The sequence below is a fragment of the Kogia breviceps genome, chromosome 10, assembly GCF_026419965.1.
Source record: "Kogia breviceps isolate mKogBre1 chromosome 10, mKogBre1 haplotype 1, whole genome shotgun sequence".
Lineage (NCBI taxonomy): Eukaryota > Metazoa > Chordata > Mammalia > Artiodactyla > Physeteridae > Kogia > Kogia breviceps.
Genome location: NC_081319.1, coordinates 48410348 through 48434966, shown reverse-complemented (window position 1 = coordinate 48434966; position 24619 = coordinate 48410348). Strand labels below are relative to the sequence as shown.

The 24619-nt window shown below is 40.7% G+C and overlaps 1 protein-coding gene and 1 pseudogene across 1 annotated transcript in view; both read left to right on the top strand.

Moving 5' to 3' along the window:
• Positions 1-23146, top strand: part of OXSR1 (oxidative stress responsive kinase 1) — a 103087-nt gene extending 79941 nt beyond the window's left edge. The window contains exons 11-18 of the mRNA XM_059077371.2: positions 3390-3512; positions 8272-8307; positions 13400-13534; positions 15293-15357; positions 17301-17353; positions 19027-19095; positions 19957-20021; positions 20435-23146. Coding sequence (XP_058933354.1) covers positions 3390-3512; positions 8272-8307; positions 13400-13534; positions 15293-15357; positions 17301-17353; positions 19027-19095; positions 19957-20021; positions 20435-20509 — 621 coding nt within the window. The 3' untranslated portion in view covers positions 20510-23146. The remainder of the gene's footprint in view (positions 1-3389; positions 3513-8271; positions 8308-13399; positions 13535-15292; positions 15358-17300; positions 17354-19026; positions 19096-19956; positions 20022-20434) is intronic.
• LOC136794898 (protein phosphatase 1 regulatory subunit 14B pseudogene) lies at positions 9144-12747 on the top strand (annotated as a pseudogene).
• Positions 23147-24619: the final 1473 nt, after the last annotated feature.

Sequence of the window (24619 nt, the reverse complement as noted above, 5' to 3'; positions counted from 1 at the left end):
CTAAATATAGCCCCATTAAAAACCATTAGCAATGTTGGAAACAGCTTCAAGCTTAACATCAACAACTATATCCTAAGCTGCTTCGGCTGACTGAATTTCTATTAAATAACAGTATCCTTTCTCTTGGCTGACTGGAAGAACTACATGTTTTAAGAAGAAAAGAGTTGAAAAAATTAAATAATTCAATCTTATGTCCTTCCCCCTGACTAAAGTAGAAGCCACTTCCCCATTATTTCATGATTAATATGAAAAAGTACAGGAACAATGAGAGGAAGTTCATCTGTTTCCAGTAGTAACGTTCTGGTTTCTGTTGGAATTCCATTGGCAACAGAAGGAAGCATATACCACATGCCTGCCCTATTACAATACAAAAAGCTGTCAACTTTGAACTCTTTTGAAATGTTAGTAAAGTAGAAAAGATGATTGTGGCTTTCCTTCCATATTATTTGGGTAACCTAGCCTTAAAATCGTGAACAAACATAAGTCCTCTATCCTGAAGGCAGGACCAAACCAAGATATTAGTGGCCTAGGTAAGCTAATAATTTGGCATACCTTCAAATGGATACTTTTCAAATATTCAGTCAACAGGTGTTTGGGTGAGGAGTTGGGCATGGGGCAGGCCTTGAGAGAGAGTGGAAAGGGGGCTGGTGGGGCCTTTCAGTTTGCATACTCTATTCAGTATAACAAAGACCATGCAACTGGTCAGCCTAGATCTCCTTGGAAGGCAGTTTGGTGACCATCTGTAGATTTTCAAATATGCCCTTACCTACTCCAAGCTGTTTATCGAGGCATTCGTAACTGCAGCATTTATAACGCAGTGGTAGCTCCTTGAAAGGTTACTGCTTTATATTCTTTTCTCTACCTTGTTGCATTCCCAGTGATGCTTTCACACTCCTTATAGATCCAGCCTCCCTTCTATACCATGTACTGAGTGTTTGTTATGTGCCAGGCATTGTGCCAGATACTAGAAATATAAAAGTGATTAAGATACTTTCCCTGCCCTTAAGGACACACCTTGGATAGGGGAAAGATTTACAAACAAATAATACAATACCACAGTGATGAAGCCTATAGCAGTAAAATGGTTATTACTAGATATTACTGGTAAAATGCTCTGAAATCCTTTCTTAAAATAGAAGGTAGTTTGAATTTGCCTCTATCTCTGGAAATCTTATCTTGGGTAAGGACTGGGATAAAAAGAGAGTAATGTTAAAAAATATATATATGTACATGAATGAATGTTCATAGAAGTATTCATATCTAAAATGTGGAAACAATCTGAATGTCCATCTATTATAAATGGATATATAAAATGTAATATACCTATACAATGGAATATTATTCATCAATAATAAGGAATGAAGTACTGATACATGCCATAACATGGGTGTACCTTTAAAACATTATGCTAATTGAAAGACATATTCTATGATTCCATTTATGTGAAATATCCAGAATAGGCAAATGTATAGAGACAGAAAGTAGATTATTGGTTGCCTAGGACTTGAGCAGATTGTAGGGAAATGGGCAGTGACTGCTAATGGGTATGGGATGTTTTTTGGGGGGTGGAGGGAGTGATGAAAATGATCAAAATTTGATTGTGGAGATGGTTTCACAACTCTAAATATACTAAAAATCATTGGATTATAATACCTTAAATGGGTCAATTTTATGGTATATGAATTATATCTCTGTAAAGCTGTTACTTTTTAAAAAGAAGCGTTTAGAGAATGGCACTACCACCAATGGCTCTTGGAAATTGAAAACATTATAGAAGAAATGAAAAAAATTCTTTACAAAGATTTTAGGGTAAAGTTGAGGAATTTCCCAGAAAACAGAGCCAAAAGGCCAAGAGATAGATAACAGAAAAGATGAGAACACTAGATGATTATTTGAGAAGGCTCAATATTTGAGTTAAAAGAGTTCCAGAAAAGGAGAACTGAGAAAAACAGAAGAAAAGAAATTATTGAAAAAATAATTCAAGAAAAATTTTGTGAATTTCCAGATTGAAAGAGCCCAAGTACCCAGCACAGTGAATGAAAATAGACCAACAGTAAGGCACATTTACCATGGTAGCTCATAATACTGGAGACGAAAAGAAGATGTGTAGCTTTCTAGAGAAGGGGGACAGGGCACGGACAGGATCAGGGGTCATAATGACCTCAGCAGCATCTCTGGAAGCCACATCACAATGCAGCACTATTTCAACATTATGAAAAAAAAATGTTTTCTAACCCAGATTTTTTTTTAACCAGGCAGACTATAAATGTGGGAATAGAATCAAGTTATGTTCAGAAATGCCTGGCTTTAATAAATGTGCCGTGTTGATAGTAGAGGAAGTACTTAAAGTAAGAACAGGGAAGTCATGTGATCTAGGAAGCATGGTCCTCTGGATGACGGTAGAGTGAGATCTGAAGTACCAGACCTGGTGTCAGTCTGGTGGAACAGATCAGGGGGCTCTGATGAGAGGCTTCCTCAAGAAGATAATACTGATGAATACCTAATATATGTGAATATGGTGAAAGGAGATTTACACAGCCGGGAGAGAATTGGGGGATGAATATGACAAGTAAGAAATAAGCAAATATTAACTCCAGGGGAAATTAAAAAGTTATGCAGGAAAGAAAAGTAATTGTAATATATAATAAGGTTCAACTGTATAATCATGTTATATAAACACTGAATATTGATTTAAGCAAAATTACAATGTATCTTGAAAAAAGAGTAGGGGATTGATAATAGGGTTAAATTCTCATTTGCATAGCAGGAAGTTCAATAGATAATTCCTAAAACTAGAAAATCAAGGGGTAATAATAAGAACAGGTTACTCAGAGAGATAAATATAAATTCCAAAAGAATAAGCTAACATGAATTGAAAGTGGTTGCCTGTGAGGAAGAAGATGAAAGTTAGGGGACTGCTCTTTTTCTTAACAACACTTGCATAGCTGTAGTACTTTTGAAACTATGGAGGTATAATTGTGATTTTAAACATTAAAATTGAAAAAAAAAGAGCAGCATCTTCTTTATCTTGGGTTTATTTATTTGAGGGCTTAAACTCCCCCCCCTTTTTTTCAGTGTCTCAAGATATGAAACCATTAATCAGATTTGACTGTGACTTCACATAAGAAGGATCTGGATGATGTGCAGGCTCAGAGTACAGGAGTACAGGGAGAGTCAGTGGTTGTGAGTAAAGACAAATAGTGGAGATTATGAACAGAAAGCAAGTGAAGGATGGAGGATGTGAGTTTATATAGGAAAACTTCTTTATTGGGAAAATTATTATCTGCTTACAGTATTGAAGTAATAGAAGGAGAGAGAATATGGCTGACTTTTCTGTATAGTAAGTGTCAAACACTACCATAGTCCACGTCTCTCTCCCTAATGAGCAGGTTCGGAGAGTACCAGGTTCCAGTGGCCGTCTTCATAAGACAGAAGATGGTGGCTGGGAGTGGAGTGATGATGAATTTGATGAAGAAAGTGAGGAAGGGAAAGCAGCAATTTCACAACTCAGGGTAAGTTTTGTTAAACTATATGCTTTAGCTAGAGTTCTATCTTTTTGTCTGAATCCTCTGAGATAATACTATTTTCTGTGGTTCTGTTCAGTTTAACCAGCTAAAATATAAAAAATACAGACAGAATTTTCTTGAACAACTTACTAACAACAGGAGCCCAAGTAATTCTACATGGAAAAGGGGACTGGCATATCTGTTTTACTGTGACAATATTTAGGGTATATAAAAATGACCTAAATTGAGAAATGAAAACTATAGTGTCTGAGATGAAAACACACTGGATTAGATTAATGGGTGATTAAACATTTGAGAGGAAAAGATTAATGAATATGAAAGCCTAACAATTGAAACTTTGTCCCTAAAGTCTGTTAACTTTCTACCTGAAGAGGAACAGTGCACCTCTTCTTCAATTGGTATATCCTGGATCATGTGTGTGAGTGTGTTAGTTTTTGCTAGAAGTGGACACCAAGACATGAAGTCAGCAAATACTATTTGAAAAATGGCACTGATAGACTTGCTCAGTGCAGGGTTGCCACAAACCTTCAATTTGTAAAAAATACAATATCTGCAAAGCATAATAAAGTGTAGTGCAATAAATTGAGGTGGGCCTGTATCTTAAAGAATTTGTTCAAACATTTTCTTGTTTGCATTGTTTCCAGTATTAAATCTGCTTTTATACTTATCTTTTCATTTATAAGTCACATTTCTTTTTACTCTGGCTGCTTTTAAGATTTTTTTCTTTTTTTTTTTTTTTTTTTTTTTTTTTTGTGGTACGTGGGCCTCTCACTGTTGTGGCCTCTCCCATTGCAGAGCACAGGCTCCGGACGCACAGGCTCATGGGCCATGGCTCATGGGCCCAGCCGCTCCACGGCATGTGGGATCTTCCTGGACTGGGGCACGAACCCGTGTCCCCTGCATCGGCAGGCAAATTCTCAACCATTGCGCCACAGGGGAAGCCCTAAGATTTTTTTCTTTATGAATGGTTTTGAGCAATTTGATATGGTATATCCTAGGTGTATCTTTTTTTTTTTTTTCATATTTCATGTTTAGGGTTTATTGAGCTTCTTGGATCTTTGGGTTTATAGTTTTTTAATCAAGTTTGGAAAGTTTTCAGCCATTACATTTTCTTTTTAAAAAATATTTATTTATTTATTTATTTATTTGGCTGCACTGGGTCTTAGTTGTGGCACGTGGGATCTTCATTGCCACATGTGGGATCTAGTTCCCTGGCCAGGGATTGAACCTGGGCCCCCTGCATTGGGGTGTGGAATCTTAACCACTAGACCACCAGGAAAGTCCCTCAGCTATTACATTTTCAAATGCTTTTTCTGTCCTTCCACCTTGGAGAGTCCAATAACATGTATATTAGGCTCCTTAAAGTCGTCTGACTGCTCACTGATTGTCTTTTCTTTTTTTTTTTTTTTTTTTTTTTTTTGCGGTATGGAGGCCTCTCACTGTTGTGGCCTCTCCCGTCATGGAGCACAGGCTCCGGACACACAGGCTCAGTGGCCGTGGCTCACGGGCCCAGCTGCTCCACGGCATGTGGGATCCTCCCGGATGGGGGCGCGAATCCGTGTCCCCTGCATCGGCAGGCGGACTGTCAACCACTGCGCCACCAGGGAAGCCCTGTCTTTTCATTTTTTAAAAATTCTTTTTCCTTCGGTTTCATTTTGCATAGTTTCTAGTGCTGGCCTGTTCATTAGTCTTTCTTTTGCAGTGTTAATCTGCTGCTAATCTCCCATCCAGTCTCCTTTCCATCGCAGACGTAATATGAGAATTTTGATTTGGTGTTTGATTTGGTTGTTAGGTTCTAGAAGTTTGATTTGGTGTTTGTTTTTGCATCTTCAGTGTCTCCACTTAACATCTTGAAGATATGAATATATAATAATTATTTTAATGTCCTTCTCTGCTAATTCTAACATCCAAGTCAGTTTTGGGGCAGTTCTCTCTTCACTGTGGTTTGAAAAGTGTTTTGGGCAGTTGAATAAATAGAGGTAAGAGATCAAGACAGATAAAATTTGATAAGTTAGAGTACCAAGGAAGAGAGAGCTACCCAGAGAAAGAAGCTTAGAGCTTCCTTTTTGAGTATTCAGCAGCATACTTATCAATAACTATATGTGAGAAAATTACCCATGTGGAGAAAGTGCCCAGCACTTACACAGCCAGGAACAGCAGTTAGACTGAAGAAACTTATAATTCACAGGGCATTTGGTAGAGTGCTCAGTAATGGGGTATAATATATTGCCCTAGACTGAACACTGCTCCAGACCCAACTAACAACTCATCAAAGCAGGATCCAAAAGGATTAAACTATTTCCAAGTAACTTTACTGTATTCCAAAACAAAGCTCAAGAAGATTTATAGAAATTATCAGCATGCAACAAGGTAAAATTCACAGTTTCTGTCATCTAATCGAAGATTACAAGAGTAAGCATACCTTATGCCCAGATCATGGTTTCTAATGTCATTCCCTACTAAAGAACAAAGGCTCACTGGAGAAATTGCTGATTCCAGGGCTTATACAGGGAAAATGCAAGATAAATCTGGAATATCTTCTTTTGACAGAAAGAAAAGATCTTTTATTTTTAAAAAGTCATAATAATATGAGCCAGGTTGAAGGAGCTCCCACTGGCCAAATTAGGGAGAATTTAACCATCAAAATCATTAAGTGTAGTAATAAATTATAAATCATTTAAAAAATAGGAATCGGGGCTTCCCTGGTGGCGCAGTGGTTGAGAATCCGCCTGCCGATGCAGGGGACGTGGGTTCGTGCCCCGGTCCGGGAAGATCCCACATGCCGCGGAGCAGCTGGGCCCGTGAGCCATGGCTGCTGAGCCTGCGCGTCCGGAGCCTGTGCTCCGCAACGGGAGAGGCCACAACAGTGAGAGGCCTGCACACCACAAAAAAAAAAAAGAAAAAAATAGGAATCTATAGGCCCATACTAATAATAAATATATAAATACATGGGGGGGATGGGTTTTCATTACGGTAAACTGCCAGTGCTGACTGGTAAATGTAGGAGTGGATGGGGAAGTTCATCATTTTACAGCCATCATAAAACAATCATAAATGTTAGATCAGACAAGGATCATCAATAGGTGCTAAGTATATGGGAAAATTTTGATGAACAGGACATTTACATGGTCTTAAAGTTTCTCTCCATAGATGGACTATTAAGTTGCAAGAAAAAAAATACTGCGTACCTGAGAAATTAGAAAATGCCTTGACTTGATGATTAAAATTAATATCACTAATGAGGGGTAGAGGAACATGTGATTCCCTAAGATATGATACTATAAGAAGGATACATCACTCTGTAGAATTCATTTAAGTCTGAATCATGAGGAAACATCAGACAAACCACAAATTAGGAGCATTCTATTCAAATAGAGTGTGTAGTAGGCAGGGGGGAATGATTATGTGTAGGAGGTCATTGGAATAGTTGGATTATGGAGAGTAAATTAAGTATTATTTTTAAATTTACTGAAGTTGATTGCTTTAGTAGTGTGAAGTTATGTAAGAGAATATCCCTATTCTTAAGTACACAGTGGGGACATTCCTGGTGGTCCAGTGGTTAAGACTGCACTCCCAGTGCAGGGGGCCCAGGTTCAATCCTGGTCAGGGAACTAGATCCCGCATGCCACAATTAAAGATCCCGCGTGCCTCAAATAAAAGATCCCGCATACTGCAACAAAGATCCCGCATGCGGCAACGAAGATCCCGAGTGCCGCAACTAAGACCTGGCTCAGCCAAATAAATAAATATTTTAAAAAAGAAGAAGAAGAAATACGCAGTGACTATTCAGTTGTAAAGAGCTATGATTATATGCAACTTATTCTCAAATGGTACAGGATTGATTAAATATATATATTTAAAAAGAGAGAAAGTGAACACTAAATAATAAAGCACATGAGGAAAAAGGTTAGTAATGGATGAATCTGGGTAAAGGGTAGAGCAGTGTTCTTTATATTATTCTAATAACTTTCTGTAGGTTTGAAATTATTTCCAAACAAAGTTTTTTTTAAGGTTTTGTGTTGGCTGTATACTTGCTATAACCCATTAGCTGTTGCCTGTACCTTGATTCTCCTTAATAAAATGGTAATGAAAATTTTAAAAACCTAAACTGACCTTATAAGAAGTCTAAATTCACACTTGGTAGAATTTACCATAAATTGGCGTTTGTTTAGAGATATGTTGTTGTTTTATGTATTCTCCAGTGCCTGTATCCAGAATTACTACTAACTTACGATTTACTGAATCAATTTAGCTTTAGATTTTCATATGGCATATTGTAATTAGTATTTCAATTTTGGCTCAAGAGTTTTCTTCATTAAAGCCTATAATCAGAATTACTCTGCTTTAAGAATGTGTTGGATGATTAGCTTGAATGTTTACATTTGGTATGAGATATTATGCACATAATATGTTCATGATTAGTAGAAAGAATTGAACTTTGAAGAATGTGACCTCCCTACTAACTGATAGCTCAGTCCCACTATGTTTGCCTATAAACCTCAAATTCTAGACTTAAAATACCATAAGTATATTGATGCATTACAGGCTACATGGACAAAGAATACAGTAGTATCATGACAGTTTTCTTTTTCCAGAAAACTCTCACTAGAGTTACCGATGAGTTAATTATGGATCAGAATGAAATGGAGTTGACTTGCATTTCAACATTCCGTGCAGTTTGGAACTGACTACAAGTAACCTGAGTTTTCAGTTAACAAGCCTCCTTTTTTTGTATTTCTTTTAGTCTCCCAGAGTGAAAGACTCATTAACAAATTCTGAGGTAAGTAGTTGTGATTATTGAATCATTGAAGTATATGTGCTTTTGTTTTGGTTTGGTTTTAATGTTAAGCACACTTTTTGGTATGTGCTTACATGGGAATGGGAACTTATACCAGTCGAATTTTATTAGAGCTATCGATTCTGCATTTGAATGGCTCTTTGCAGTAAATGGTGCCATTGCACTCATTTTAAAAGTGGGCCTAAGAACCCAGAATGTTCTTTTTTGCTTGCTTGACTTGATGAACTGCTATTTTTATCTTGGGCTGCTTAAAGTGGAAATTAGTCTTTTTGCTTTAGTCTGTCCAGGAATTTGTCATATGCTGCCTTTGCTTTTTGGACTTTTTTCCTCAGCCTCTTGTCAAATAGATTCTGATATCTATAGTTACTGCCTCAGTGTGATAGGGAATCCTACTAAACAGACTCCTGTTAGGCTGGCCTGCCTTATGCTCCTTACCTAAAGAAAATAATCATCTCATGAGTATTCAATATTTGGTTTAATGGCACACATGTCTTGCTCTTAATCCAATTTGTTCTTGCCACATGCTTAAAAGTAATTATTTTTTCCACTTCATTTGTATATATAGTACACAATTATGTACAGGATTATGTTTAAGACTGAAAATACTGTACCTCAGCTTATTATAGGCTAGTATCTAACAACTTGAATTAGAACTGCTCTTCACTAAGATTTCTGGCTCTTCTTCTTGGTATGTGGTGGAATTGCATTTTTCTGCCCCTTGAAGTTACTCATGGCCGTGGCAGTTACTTTGACCAATAAAATGTGAGCAGAAGGAAGGGCCACATTGTGATTCCCTGGGTTCCCTTGCCCCTGCCATCATGACCTGGATCCCTGCTGCAGATTTAGGTACCAAATTTAGCCTCTGCTGGCCACAGATGGACTTGAAGTGTGTGCAAGAAATAACTTTATCACGTCACACCTGTCAGAATGGCTATTATCAAAAAGACAACAAGTGTTTTTGAGGATATAGAGAAAAGAGAAGCCTCGTGCACTGTTGGTGGGAATGTAAATTGGTGCAGCCACTATGAAAAACAGTTTATCAAAAAATTAAAAATACAATTATATATCCTGCAATTTAACTTCTGGGTATTTTCCCCAAAACACTAATTCAGAAAGATATATGCACCCCTGTGTTCATTGCAGCATTATTTACAGTAGCTAAGATATGGAAGCAACCTGAGTATCCATCAATAGATGAATGGATAAAGAAGATATGATATATATATATATATATATATATATATATATATATATATACATAATGAAATATTACTCAGTCAGGGACTTCCCTGATGGTCCAGTGGCCGGGTCTCTGCACTCCCAATGCAGGGGGCCCAGGTTCGATCCCTGGTTGGGGAACTAAGATCCCACATACCGCAACCAAGAGTTCACATGCCACAACTGAGGATCACGCATGCCACAACTAAGACCCAGGGCAGCCAAATAAATAAATAAATATTTTTTTTAATAAAGAAAGAAATATTAGTCAAAGAAGGAATGAAATCTTGCCATTTGCAGCAAAATGGATGGACCTTGAGGGTATTATGCTAAGTGAAATAAGTCAGAGAAAGACAAATACCATATGATGTAACTTATATGTGGAATCTGAAAAACAACAAATGAACAAACATAAAACAGAAACAGTCTCATAGATACAGAGAACAAACTGGTGGTTGCCAAAGGGGAGGGGCGTGAGGGGAATTGTGAAATATGTGGGGGAGATTAAGAGGTACAAACTTCCAGTAATAAATAAGTCATGGGGATGTAATGTACAGCATAGGGAATACAGTCAATAATATTGTAATAACTTTGTAGGTGACAGATGATAACTAGATTTATTGTAGTGATCATTTTTTAATATATAAAAATACCAATCGCTATGTTGTACACCTGAAGCTAATATAATATTGTAAGTCAGTGAATTACACTTCAGTTTTTTTAAAAAGGGAAAAACATTCTAAAACAAGCAAAATTTTTTCAAAAAAGTAATAACCTTTGTTCTTGTAATTTACTGAGAATTTAAGATTATTTGTTATGCTCTAACTTAACCTATCTTGACTAATTCCTAGTTTCTCAAAAATTGAATGGAAGGGTATTTTACATATTACCCAGAGTTATTCTTTTTAGTCTCCTCCTTGTTCCTTTGCCGGAATAGCCTCTCCACATGAACCTGTACATGCTCATAGTCATAGTCTCATGCTCATAACTTTGTTGTTTTTTTAATTATGATAAAATACACATTAACATAAAATTAACCATCTTAACCATCTTTAGTGTGCAGTTCACTGACATTAAGTACATTCACTCTGTTGTGCAACCATCCCCACCATCCATCTCCAGAGTTTTTTTCATCTTGCAAAACCAGCTCTGTACCCATTAAACAATAACTCCCTATTCTCTCCTCCCCCCAGCTCCTAGCAACGTCCATTCTGTTTTCTGTCTCTGAATTTGACTACTCTAGGTACCTCATAAAAGTGGAATCATACAATATTTGTCCTTTTCTGACATGTGTATTTCACTTACATAATGCCCTCAAGGTTCATCTATGTAACATGTATCAGAATTTCCTCTTCGCTTTTAAGCCTGAATAATATTCCATATTTGTGTGTGTGTGTGAACCACATTTGTTTAACCATTTATCTGTCAGTGGACATTTGGGTTTCTTCTACTTTTTGGCTATTGTGAATAATGCTGCTGTGAACATGGCCACACAAATATCTGTTTGAGTCCCTGCTTTCAATTCTTTTGGGTCTATACCCAGAAGGGAATTGTTGGACTATATAGTAATTCTATTTTTAATTTTTTGAGGAACTATCATACTGTTTTCCATAACAGCTGTACTATTTTACATTCCCACCTGCAATGCTCAAGGTTCCAGTCTCTTCACATCCTCTCATTACTTTGTTTTGTGTAACCTTTCTGTCTTGATTATAGGTATACATATATGTGCATGCAGTTTGGAAGCTGTCTTTTTGAAATAGTGCTAATAGTTTTAAGCATTTTCAAACTAATCTTAAAGTTCTGTTTTTCTATCAAAAACTGGAACCAGTGACTAACTTTTGGTTTCCTGTATGTGAAGCTAAGTAAACACAAAATTTTACTTCCTTGTCTCCTTGTTTTGCTTATATAACAGCTATTAGACCTCTCATTGCCCTTCTAATTTTTTTCCTCTTTTAACTCTAAATTTTGGCCATTACATTGATATTGTTTTCCCCATTACCTTATAATTTTGAGTATGTTTAACTTGATTTTGTACTCAGCATCAGTATTTTTTCCCCCGTTACATAACTAAATTTTTTAAAATTTTCAAACATGCAAAATAATGTTTAATGTCTATGTTAGTTATAAAGCTTCACATCCATTTTGAAAAGCATTGCAGATATGTTAAGGAACATTGGTTGATTTTCTTTCTTTATAAGTAATGGAAGGTCCCCAACATAGAAAAATGTCATTTCTATAATTTCATACTATATACTAAATCTGTATTTTGTAGGTGCTATTTTGCTGGGCAAAGGGGATAGAATAGATGTATTTAAAAATAAATAGGACACAAAGAACTGCTATTCTGAAGAAGGAAAAAAAAGTGGACTACTGATATTTGTTACAACATGACTGACTCAAAAACTAAGTTAAAGAAGCCAGACACAAAAAGAGTGCATATTGTAAAATTTGGTTTATATGGAATGTCCACAAAAGGCAAATTGATAGAGGCAGAAAGTAGATCAGTGGTTGCCTAGGGCTGGGTGAGGGAGCAGGAGTTAACTGTAAATGGGCACAGGAAAAGTTGATGGAAGTGTTCTAAAACCAGATTGTAGGGATGTTTACAGAAGTATAAATTCTCTAAAATCACTTGAGTTGTAGGCCGCCGCCGCCCTCGCTGCGGAGCCGTGCGGAGACAAGCTCACGAGCTAACCTGAGCCAGCGGCTGAGCCAGCCAGCGAGCGTCCCAGAGGAGGCGGCGCAGGGAGGGGCCCGACATGCGCACTTGGCCCTGGCGGCCGCCACGGCAGACAGCAGCCCCTAAGGGGGCGTAGCGTTGGCAGCTCCGGCCCCTGGACCGGGGAGTGGTGGCCCAGGGCCCCGCGTCTTCTTTCAGAGCCCCCTGGGGCTGCAGGCGAGAGCTCAGTGAGGCGCCAAGGGAAGGTCACGGTCAAGTACGACCGCGAGGAGCTACGGCGGCGCCTCAACCTGGAGGAGTGGATCCTGGAGCAGCACACTCACCTCTAGGACTGCCAGGAAGAAGAGATCCCAGAACTGGAGATTGATGTGGATGAACTCCTGGACATGGAGAGTGATGATACCCGAGCTACCAGGGTCATGGAGCTGCTGGTTGACTGTTACAAACCCACTGAGGCCTTCGTCTCTGGCCTGCTGGACAAGATCCGAGGCACGCAGAAGTTGAGCACAGCCCAGAAGAAGTAAGGGTCCTCAACCCAGGTGAATGGTGGTTCACACAGGACAATCGCTGCCCCCCCCACAGGCTGGTAACAACAGCAATACCAGTGAATTTCTTGGGACGTAAATTACACCTCAAAAAGTTCTTAAAAAAAAAAAAGTGGGACTTCCCTGGTGGTGCAGTGGTTAAGAATTCGCCTGCCAATGCAGGGGACACGGGTTCGAGCCCTGGTCCGGGAAGATGCCACATGCCGCGGAGCAACTAATCCCGTGCGCCACAAGTACTGAGCCTGCGCTCTAGAGCTGGCGAGCCACAACTACTGAGCCCGCGTGCCTAAAGCCCTGTGCTCCACAACAAGAGAAGCCACTGCAATGAGAAGCCTGCACACCACAACGAAGAATAGCCCCCCGCTCACTACAACCAGAGAAAGCCCACATGAAGCAACAAAGGAAGACCCAATGCAGCAAAAAAAAAATAGATTAATTAATTAATTAATATAAAAAGCATAGAAATATTTGACTTCCATTTGAAATAGGTGTCTTGGGGATGTAGAGATGGGCTGGTTCACTACACAAGGACTACTTTAAAAAGTCTCTCTGTGGCACTGCTTACCTGTCAGCAGTCCTGCCTCCCTTTCCTCTCAGCTTAAGCAGCACTGTGTGTGTGTTTTTGTTACAGCTGTTTTCAACAACTGATCCTGTGGGTACTTTACTCCAAGTTCCAGAACAGATTTCTGCTCATCTACCTCAGCCAGCTGGGCAGATGACTGCACAGCCAACTCAAGTCTCCCTGCCGCCCCCCGCAGAGCCTCAGGTACAGCAGGGATGTGCTTTCTTTCGTGGTCAGCCTTCCGGGTGGAGGAAGAGGGTGGAGGCTAACGTGGGCCACCGCCTGGTGCCATGAGGGTGATGTCCTGGTAGATTTTGAAACAAGTTAGAAATCTGTTTTCACTGTTTTAAATGTATGCAGATAAGAGAGTTTAACAAAGATCACACAGGTTTCATTAAACAACAAAATAAGTTAATGATGGAAATATTTCAAACAGCAAAAGTTGGGTGGGGGGGGGCGGTAATTTATTGTCAGCTTTTTTTTTCCTCACGCGAAGGCGAGGGGTTGTGCCCACTGTGGCGGCTCAGTGTCCCGGTGGCTCCTGCACTCAGGAGGGACAGCGCTGGGGGATCTGGCGCCCCACGGCTCCTGCTCCCTCTCCCTTGCCCTCTCGGATCTCGGATCTGGCTGGGGAAGGCTGTCTCACCCAAGGTGCTTCGTCCCCCACGCCCCCGGGGCACTGTTTTCATCTGCATCCCAGTGGAGCTCTGCCTTTGGAGATCACTGCTCTGAGCCCTTCCAGTTAGTCACATTTTAACTTCATTTAACCTTTTCTTTGCCCAAGTTTTCCATTTCTGCCCATCATGTGGGAAAAGATACAGTTGTCTTATGGAAACTGATGGAAAGATTGGATTTGTTTTATAAACGGCTTAAATAGAATGTATATCCTCTGTACAGCAAGGGACAGCTTATGGTTTTCAGAGAGGATCAGTTTAGTGATTAGAAGATGTGGAGGGACTTCCCTGGTGGCACAGTGGTTAAGACTGTGCTCCCAATGCAGGGGGCCCAGGTTCAATCCCTGGTCAGGGAACTAGGTCCCACATGCATGCCACAGCCAAGAGTTCGCATGTCACAACTAAGGAGCCACCACAACCAAATAAATAAAATTTTAAAAAAATTTTAGGGCTTCCCTGGTGGCGCAGTGGTTGAGAGTCCGCCTGCCGATGCAGGGGACACGGGTTCGTGCCCCGGTCCAGGAAGATCCCACATGCTGCAGAGCAGCTGGGCCCATGGACCGCGGCCGCTGAGCTTGCGCGTCCAGAGCCTCTGCTCCGCAACGGGAGAGGCCACAACAGTGAGAGGCCCGCGTACCACAAAAAAAAAAAAAAAAATTAATAAAACATCTGGAACCTCCAGGGTGGGTGTTTATGTGAGGGGTAGCCAGTTTAGACCTTACTGGCAGATGTGTTGCCACTGGCAGATTTTTTTTGTGTGTGGTATGTGGGCCTCTCACTGTTGTGGCCTCTCCCGTTGAGGAGCACAGGCTCCGGACGCGCAGGCTCAGCGGCCATGGCTCACGGGTCCAGCCGCTCCACGGCATGTGGGATCTTCCCGGACCGGGGCACGAACCCGTGTCCCCTGCATCGGCAGGCAGATTCTCAACCACTGCGCCACCAGGGAAGCCCCACTGGCAGATTTTTTCAAGGGAAAAACCCAGCTTCATGTTCTTCACGCTTATATAGGGGAAGAGAGGTCTGAAAAATACAAAATTGAAATGTGGCTGTGTATGGAATTTCATGTGGTTTTGAGAATTATCTTTCTTATTATGTTTGACATTCAGCTCTTGTCGCTGCCTTGTGGTACATGTCCTCCCACAGCAGGGAGTGTCCTAGGGACTAGGATGGCCACACCTGGAGATGAAGAAAATTGTTGCCAAGTGGACGATTCTTCTGCAGATGAGCATTAGTCACCTCCACGCTTAATAGTCCAGGCAATAACTTTATAACTTTCATGCTTTTTTAGGCTCTGTCTTCAGGAGCAGGTTCACAAGAAACCAAGATCCCAATCAGTCTAGTACTAAGATTACGGTAAGTAGACATTTTGTTGTTGTTGTTTTCTGAAAACTCTGAATATGCTGATTTCTATTTGAAAGTTACTCCCCCTTCTCGTAGTTCATATCTGAGAGTAACTGGATAGGATTGTGTGTGTTTGCTTGTGGTTGTATTATTTCCCTCAGAAATAATAGCAGTAGTGTGAGAATCTGAATATCCATTGACTCATTCCTCCTTCCACTTGTGAATTCCTAGGCATCTTCTCAGTATGACCATAATTAGAGTAGAGGCAGCAAGACTGTTTGGGGAATGTTTTGATTTTACCACTAAGAGTAATGAAATTATGCCATAAATGTGAAGAAAGCAGATCTGGTTACCTTTTCTTTATAGAAGCCTACTCTGTATACCTGGACTCAAATAGTTCTGAATTAATACAGTGTCTTGGTAATCTCATACTATTTTAACTGTACACAAAGAATATTATTTGTCTCTCTTCAAAATTTTGTTTTGAAAACTTACAGCAGTTAATAGAGAGTATAACAATTCTATTTGACATGTGCTTCAGGAGGGGAGAGGATACTTGTAAGTGATGTAGTTAGCTTTTTTTTTTTTAACATCTTTATTGGAGTATAATTGCTTTACAATGGTGTGTTAGTTTCTGCTTTATAGCTAGCTTTTTGAAGGGTGCTTTTTAGTGGACTGTGTTCCAGACTTATTTATGGAAGAGGAGGCTAGATTCTTATTCTCACTTATGAAGACTTTGAAGTTAAATGACTAGACAGTTCAGTTTAGCATATTGTTATCTTTGAAGGTGTTTGTGCTTGGCATGACAGTCACATCACTAAAGTGATAATGAACACTTGACCTTAATTTTATTCAGCTTTCAGAAAGAATAGATGGAACAATTACATATTAAGCAGACTAAGTACAGCACTATTAGCTATTGTGCTAAGATACTGAGAAAAAGAGAAAATGAAATGCAATAATCAAGTCTATGTTGGAAGTTGATTTGTATTGTGTACTTAACATAGCTAAAAACAAGTTTCAGTAGTAGACATGCAGAAGTGTAAGTCTGTGTAGACAAGTGCAGAGAGACAATGTGAGGGAGAAAATCAGTGTGGGGCAGGATGTGTTGGATTTGGATAACTATATTTTAAGCACAATTTCAGTAACATCAAGTATGTGTCAGATAGACCTAAGCTCCCTGAACTGTTTAGATAAAATGGATTTGGGTCCTAAGTAATCACTCATGTCTGCCTTTAGACATAATATTCTAATTTCTCCATCTTTAACCAGAACCTCCCGGGAGCTTAGTTAATCTCAGTACTTGGTGTGGTGTGCAATCTCTGTAACTATCCTTCACCAGTCACATTTTAATCTCTGGATCCTTATATTAACTCTGCTGCCAGTATGGGCCCCCTTTCTTTCCCCATCTTCTCTGCCTGCCCAAATCCTTCCTATCCATTAAGTCCTATCTAAAAAACTACTTCTAAAGTTTTTCCTCATTATCCCAATCTGTATATTCTTTCTCCTTCTCCTCTGAACCCCTGTGGAATTTGGGGGAGCATCATGTGCTTCATTCTATGAGTCTAGTCAGACTGATCACCAGTGTTGGGCAAGGGTTGTGGGGGGTAGGAGTGAGGATAAGGAAGAAAAGGGCATCCTGTATCATGTTAATCACACCTCCCTATGCTCATACAGATATTCCTCTTGGTCTAATTTGATCATCTTAGTGGGAATAAGGATGGGCATGGGCATATATTGACCAGTGAAGAACATAAATTATAAGGGTTGTAGAACAATTAGATGATCACTCTGAGTTGTTTGCTCTGAGCCCTCAGTGTGAGCTCATTAGGACAAATCATACAGTCTTTGGGACAGAAGAATCTTTCTCTTGGCATAGCTTTCCTGATATATTAGGCGGACCCTGAATGCATAAATTCAGAAATTTATTTTATACATTTTGTTTTCTTTCATAGGAATTCAAAAAAAGAACTAAATGATATTCGATTCGAATTTACTCCTGGGAGAGGTGAGGCATCAAAACATTGAAAACAAAATAACTGCTCATTTGTCATTTTAAGGAAATGTGTGTGAAGTTTCTGTCCTCTAGATATATTTTCCTCTTAATGGGTGATAAAAATGTTCCTGGCCTAAAGGATTTGGGGGGCATATGAATAAAATTAAAATGCAGTTTATTTACTACTACTACCTCATTTAGAAAACCTAGTATAATACAAAGAGTACTGAATATAGCTCTAATTTACTGCTTACTGTATGGCAGACATTGTGCTAAGCAGTATCTCATTAAATTCTCAAAACTGCCCCCTAAGGAAAGATTATTGTCCCCACTGCATAGATGATGAAATCAAGGCTTAGAGAGAGTGAAGTAACTGGTTGCAGTTCCCACAGCTGAGAAGAGGTATGGCTGGAATTCAAACTCAGATCTATCGGAGCGCAGAGTTCCTGCTCTTATCACTGAACGTGGTTGTCCTCCATGACAATAAAGAAGCAGTAAGGCTTCCAGTCCCCTCCCTCCCAGCTAAAGCTGAGCCCTGTCATGCAGTTTCTGGCCATGAACTTCTCCCAGGGACAAGGCTTATTTTCTTTCTTGCCTTTGTTACTCAGGATTCGTATTTGGGAAGTGGCCCGCAGCCAGCTGGTATCTGTCCTGTGTTCCACGCTTAGTCTTCCTGCTGTCTCAGTATCATGAGCAGTCCACTCAAATGCAGAGAACAAATGCACATGTACAGAGATGTGTCTATTTTCCTTTTTAAAGCCAGGCAGGGTCACATTTTAAGGTACTCATTCAAATCGCTGGTCTTTCACAAATGTATGTGCACAGCCCCTCCCCAGAGGTCCTCCCGTTCCCTCTGAGGGGAGCAGTGTTCAGGCCTCGGGAACGAGTCAGTTGGAGATGAGGTTAATTGATGGTACTCTGTCCTCATCTTTTTAGTTTCTAGTTATATACCCATTGCTCAAACAGTACAACCTATAATAATTAGATATGAAGGAAAACCCACCAGAATAAAAAAGAAAATTATTTTAGCAAAAAAAACAAAACCTCCCCCAAAAATGGGAGTATAACCCCCAAAGAGAAGAGATTACAGTTTGTTTTCTTAAGATTTATGGGGGCAATTCCCTGGTGGTCCAGTGGTTAGGACTCCGCGCTTTCATTGCCGGGGGCACACGTTCAATCCCCAGCCAGGGAACTAAGATCCCACAATCTGCACGGTGTGGCCAAAAAAAAAAAAGAGAGAGAGATGTAATTGGGATTAAGTTATTCTGCTTTATTAGCCCTGGAGATCTTATACACTCATCATCACGTCTCAGAGCTCATAGGGCTGGCATCCAGGGTTGCCCTCAGACTAGTAGTTTCTTCTGCAGCATCACTATCAGGTGCTCTTCCGACAAAGGCAAGAACCCATCTAAAGTACACCATCATTTAGAACGTTATCTTTACATTGAGCTGATATTTGCCATCTGGGTGATACAGGCTCCACCCTCTACCTAGACCTGTGATAGTCCCTCACCTGAGATAATCCTGGTGGTAGGAAAAACCTTCGTGTGGAGGAAGTCCCCCCCCCATCTTGGTTCTGTGGATTTAACAGCTAGCTTCAGTCTGGCTGTGCCAGCACCTGCTCTGAATGTTAGCAGGGACATGCGTGCACAAGAAACGGAGCACCTTCTTCTTTGTGCTTGCAGATACAGCAGAGGGTGTCTCTCAGGAACTCATTTCTGCTGGCCTCGTCGATGGAAGGGATTTAGTAATAGGTAACTACTTTGTGCGCTGCCTTTGTGTCGCCGTCTCTCTGCTTGTATGCTTAGGATCTAGAAAATCAGGCTTTGATTCCACTGAGTAGGTCTAATGGTTCTTGGAATGGTTCTTGGCTTTGCTGAAATAACAGGTATTGGGGACAGTTCCTTCCTTACAAAAAAGAAAATCTCACTTCTGAGTTTGCTTTGTGACCCCCAATGATAGTGAGTGAAAACTTACCCAGGTCTCTGGGAGATCGTAGAAATGATGACAAAAGTTACAGGTTAGAGTAAGCTTGGCCATATCTAATCCGTTTTGGAGAATGAACGCTATCCTTTTGGAGCTAAGAGTTAAGCAAAAATCATTAAAGATTTAGTCCTAAAAAAAGCTGGAAGTAAGAAAAGACGCAGTTGGGCCACAGGTACATTTTACTGAATGAAAAGACCATTGCCTGGGACAAGTCAGCAGAGTTTTAAAGGGCCAGATTGTAAAGTAAATAGTTTAGGCTTTGTGGACCATGTACAGTCTCTGCTTTTACACTCTTCTTGGCTCACAGGCAGAACAGAAGAAACTGGCTGAAGGCCGTAGTTGGCTGATTCCCAGTCTAGGGCTTTCTGGCCCATGAATAGGCAAATCACACCTCTTTCACCCCAGTGTCTTTCCTAAGTTAAAGGAAAGTTAATTTGACAATAATAAGATTTATTTGTGCTACTTGGAGTTGTTTTTAAAAACACCTTGTGTTTAGGGAGCGATTTATCTTTCTGCTTCCATTTTGATTGTACATAGAAGATTGTGAACTACCATTTAAGTTGTTAAAATGTGGTTGAAATGTGGATTTACTTAGCTTCTCATTACTTTCTCTGTTTGTATGATTACAGTGGCAGCTAATTTGCAGAAAATTGTGGAAGAACCCCAGTCAAATCGATCTGTCACATTCAAACTGGTATTCATCCCTTCCTCTTTGTTAAACCATCTCACTTTTTACACATCAGCAGCCTCTGCAGACCAGCTTCCATATTCCCTGAGTGATGAGAATATTTAAGTCTGGTGGATTGTCTTTATTTAACTTCCCCATGCCCTGGGCTGATACCTCCCTTCATTGGCTTCCCTTCCCCTCTCCCTCTCAGGAAGCCTCCTCCCTGAGGCCCTTGACTATTTATCCTCAAGAGAGATTGCTGGTCAATCTGACTCCACCTTTGTACCCAGACTTCACCTACACCTTTATCTGCCTTCTGTTTGTATCCCAGGGACCTGTCCCCCACTGCCCTCTTTCCCACAGTCCCCATGTCAGTTTAAATTGCTGCCTGCAATTTTGTTTATAAATAGCCGCAGCTTCTCATTTTGTTTGGTTCTTAGGCATCTGGTGTCGAAGGCTCGGATATTCCTGATGATGGTAAACTAATAGGATTTGCCCAGCTCAGCATCAGCTAAAACACAGCCCTGGAAGAGGTGGCCTAAGGAGATTCCACACATGCGTATCTCTGTTGCTTCTGTTGGCCTAAACTCACTACTGCCAAAGAACCCAGCAACAAACCTCCCAGCTAAGAGCTTTAGAGGTCTTTCTTTATGTGTTTCCTGCCATCATTCCCCCTTCTCCCCACAGGGAAAGAAAAGTTGGATCACCAGTGGCCAGCATCCCTTTAAAGAGTTCCGTTAGTAAACTTACTGCACGTGTCCCCTGTCTTCCTCCATCTGAGAAGTGGCCTGGGTGCCTCAAGGCCCAGGAGGGAGGTGTATCAGCTCATCTTGCCTTACTCCAGTGATGGCGCTGGGTGGAAAGTAGCAGCTATCTTGGGCTTCCTCATCCTGCTTGTTCTCCCACACCTGACAGGATTGGGGCATCTTGGGATATCCCTTTACCACTGAAGTAGCAATTAAAAGTTGGTTGTTTAGCTGAAGCCCAGAGAATTTAATTTAGTGGGTTTTTTTTTTTTTTTTTTTTTTTGGTATCCGATGTGAATTCCAACAACCTTTGTTAGGAAGAAGCACAGCCTCAGATGGAGGCAACCTAAACTGTGTTCTTGTTTTGTTCATGATGTTTCTAAGCGTTTTGCTGAAGCTGCTCTCAGGCACCCCTCTTCATTACTCCCTCCAGAAAGGGTTGCTAGCCTTAACTTCAGCCGGTGCAAAACATCTGACTGTAATCGAACTTCAGCCATCAGATCCTTCAAAGTGGAACTTTGGACTGTTTAGAGAAAAGATCAAGTAATGGCTTGTAAAAGAGAATTTCCCCAGCAGTGGTTTTTGAACAGGAAAAATCATAACTCATATCACTGCAGAAGTATTTATTTTCAAATCTTAAAACAATTGAAGAAAAACTGCTCCTTGATCCTCCCGTGAAAATCAATTTGCCTGGCCTCCAGATCATGAGGAAATGCAAGGCTGAGATTTCTACAGCAATAAAGGAGACTCACACTGGGCCAGAGAGGCCTGCCTTCTGCCCCCTCTCCTGCACTGACCCTTTGGAGGGGGTCCCTGTGTGCTGAACCTGACCCAAGATGGAAAGTGAAACCACATGTGCCGTGACTTTTAGGATTTTTGAGTAGACAGCGTTCATTTGATTTTCTACAGAAATAATATAAATTATTCTTTAGGTTTAAAAAAAGAGCACCATAATGCAATATGTGAATCATCAGTGGCGTTGATTTTTTTTTTTTTTTCCTACTGTTTCACAGTCAGCCTTTGTCTAACTGCAGATAGCCCTAACAAGTTTTGTAAATGAAAGGGATCCTCAATCTGGCCTTAAAATGACACACAAAGATGGGCTTTGGCCCATCTTTATAGAATCACTCAAGCCCTTTCCAACATTGTTGGTCTGTGAATAAAAGGATTGCTTTACCTAGTTTTCTCTTAGAGCACTTCTGAAAGCTTTCTCCACAACTAACTTATTATAGTTTTTGTTTCATTCTGAGCCTGTAGTTTTAGTCATGGGCTTTCTTCACCTGCCCTGGATACAAAGGCATGTTGGGAAAGGGATGGGTGTTGGAGAGGAAGGGAGGGGATGCTTTGGGATGGGGGTTGGGAGGACAGTAGATCAGAGGATCGGACACCAAAGCCCAAGGTCCCAGCAGGATTGGTAAAAGGAGGGAGCCTGCTGAGCCTGGAGACAGAAAAGATTGATCAGCTTACTGGACAAATATTTAGCTTTTCTTTTTCCTTTTTTTTTTTTCTTTCTTTTTTTAGAAGAGGGTTGGGGGAACAAGGACAGGAAGGTAGGAATAAGTTATGAAAAATGTAGTGTCCCTTTTGGCACAAGACTAGTGGCTTACCTTAGAGTCTGTGTTTTGGTTTCAGATAAGCCCATCATAGTCTACTTATTTCTGAATCCAGAGGGTGGTGGCATCACTCTATTCTAGCTTTTATTTGGAGGTGGTCGAGAGCCCAAGCTGGAAGTAAGCAGCAGCCCATCTCCCTGTTCAACTTCTCCAGCCAGCCATTACCTTTGAACTGCAGTGGGACAGGCATGACAGTAGAAGTGGTCTGGGGCTTTCTCTTTCTTTTCCATTCATCTTTTGCCCTGCTGGGAATTAGGAGTCAGATACCAAGCCCCAGGACAGTGTTATTTCCTCTTCTGCTTGATGTATGGTGGACTCCCTTTGCTGGCTTGTGCAGTGATGCTGAAGAAAAATGAGTGAACAGAAACTTTGCAGGTGAGACAGCACGTGACCTAGTGAGCAGTCTTGCTCCTTCCCAGGAGAGGTGATTTCAGGATACACCTCTCTCCCTGGATCCCCAGGATTCCCTGGTCCCTGGGGGAGGGACTAACTTAGCACAAGGTAACATGTGCCAATGCTATTGTGAAATGTATGGTCTTTCTAAATGACTAATGGATTTGTTTGGGTTTTTTGCTTAAGTTGTGAACCAAATCCTAGAGCCAGCTGATACTCTAATAATCTGGAGGACAGAATAATGGTGTATCAATAAATGGAGGTTCCTCCTTTTGATGTACGCTAGATTATGGAAGATGTAAAATATTTGACTTCCCCCTCCCTTTTATTTTTATTTTTATTTTTTTGACTTTGTACTTTGCTGCATGTTTCATTTTTAATCAATAAAGAATAAATTGTCTGTGGTGGTGTAAGGATGCTTCACTTTGGTGACTGTTGGTGGGGGCAGTGGAAAGTGGGTCAGGAGGTCACTACTAACTTTAATTTTTCATGCGAATAGAGAAAAGCCAAGGTGCACTTTTCCCTAAAAAGTGTGTTACTCTACAAATTAGAACAGCTTAAAACCAAGTGGGGAAACTGAAATCCCAAAAGAGAGAGAGAGCTGCCCAAGGAAATTTGATAGGGTGGGATAAGGAACTCTTGCATTTAGCTTTTCTTTTTAATTCTGCTCATGCTGTTGGGCCCCGGGAAAGATGCCAGATTCAAGCCCTTGGGAATCCATTGTGGAAAGTGTAGAGCAGGGCTGAACTTGTTCCCATTTGGCTTTGATATTGAACTGGCGAGGTTTCGTGTAAGATTCTAGGCCCCTCTGTATTCCTCCACCTCCTGGATTAGTAACCTCCCTGATCATAACTCCTTCCCAACAGAAGGTGGTCTTTGAGCCATGACAGGACTGCTTTTGTGTGGGTCCCAGTAATTCAGGCCTCAGGTCCTGGGACCTTAGAATTGATGGTATCATAGCTGATGGAATTTGCTTTCAGGGGACGGAGAGGACGTGCTGGCTACTAAAAAGTGACCATGATGTATGTGGGGATAAGAGCGGGGGCAAGAGTAAACAGAGCCTCTCCACTTGCCCATAATCTCTATCTAGCAAGATCCAGTCTTGTCCAGAAGCCAGATTCCTCACCTCTGCCTATTCGTAGTAGCAATGCTCAGTGCAACAGTTTCATGGATTCCTCCTGTGGGTCAGCTCATCTACCCCACATTTTTTGTTTTTCTCTTTTTTAAAGTAGACTTTATTTTTTTAGTGCAGTTTTAGTTTCATAGCAAAATTGAACAGAAAGTACACAGAGTTCCCATATACCCCTAGATCCCACACACATGCACAGCCTCTCCCACTGTCAGCATCCTGCACTGCAGTGGCACATGTGTTACAATCAATAATCCTACACTGGCACTTCGTTGTCACCCGAAGTCCATAGTATACATTTGGGTTCACTCTTGCTGTTGTATACTTTATGGGTTTGGACAAATGCACGGTGATATGTGCCCATCGTTATGGTAGAGAATGGTCTCACTGCCCAAAAATCCTCTGTACCCTTCCTGTTCATCTCTCCCTCCCCTCTAGTCCCTGGAAACCACTGATCCTTTCAGTGTCTCCAAACTTTTGCTTTTTCCAGAATGTCATATAGTTAGAATCATACAATCATACAAAGGCTACAATATGTAGCCTTTATACAAATCATACAAAGGCTACAATATGTAGCCTTTTCAAAACTGCTTCTTTCACATAGTAATATGCATTTAAGGTCTCTCTACGTCTTTTTGTGACTTGATGGCTCATTTCTTTTTTTTTTTTTTTTTTTTTTGCGGTACGCAGGCCTCTCACTGTTGTGGCCTCTCCCGTTGCGGAGCGCAGGCTCCGGACGCGCAG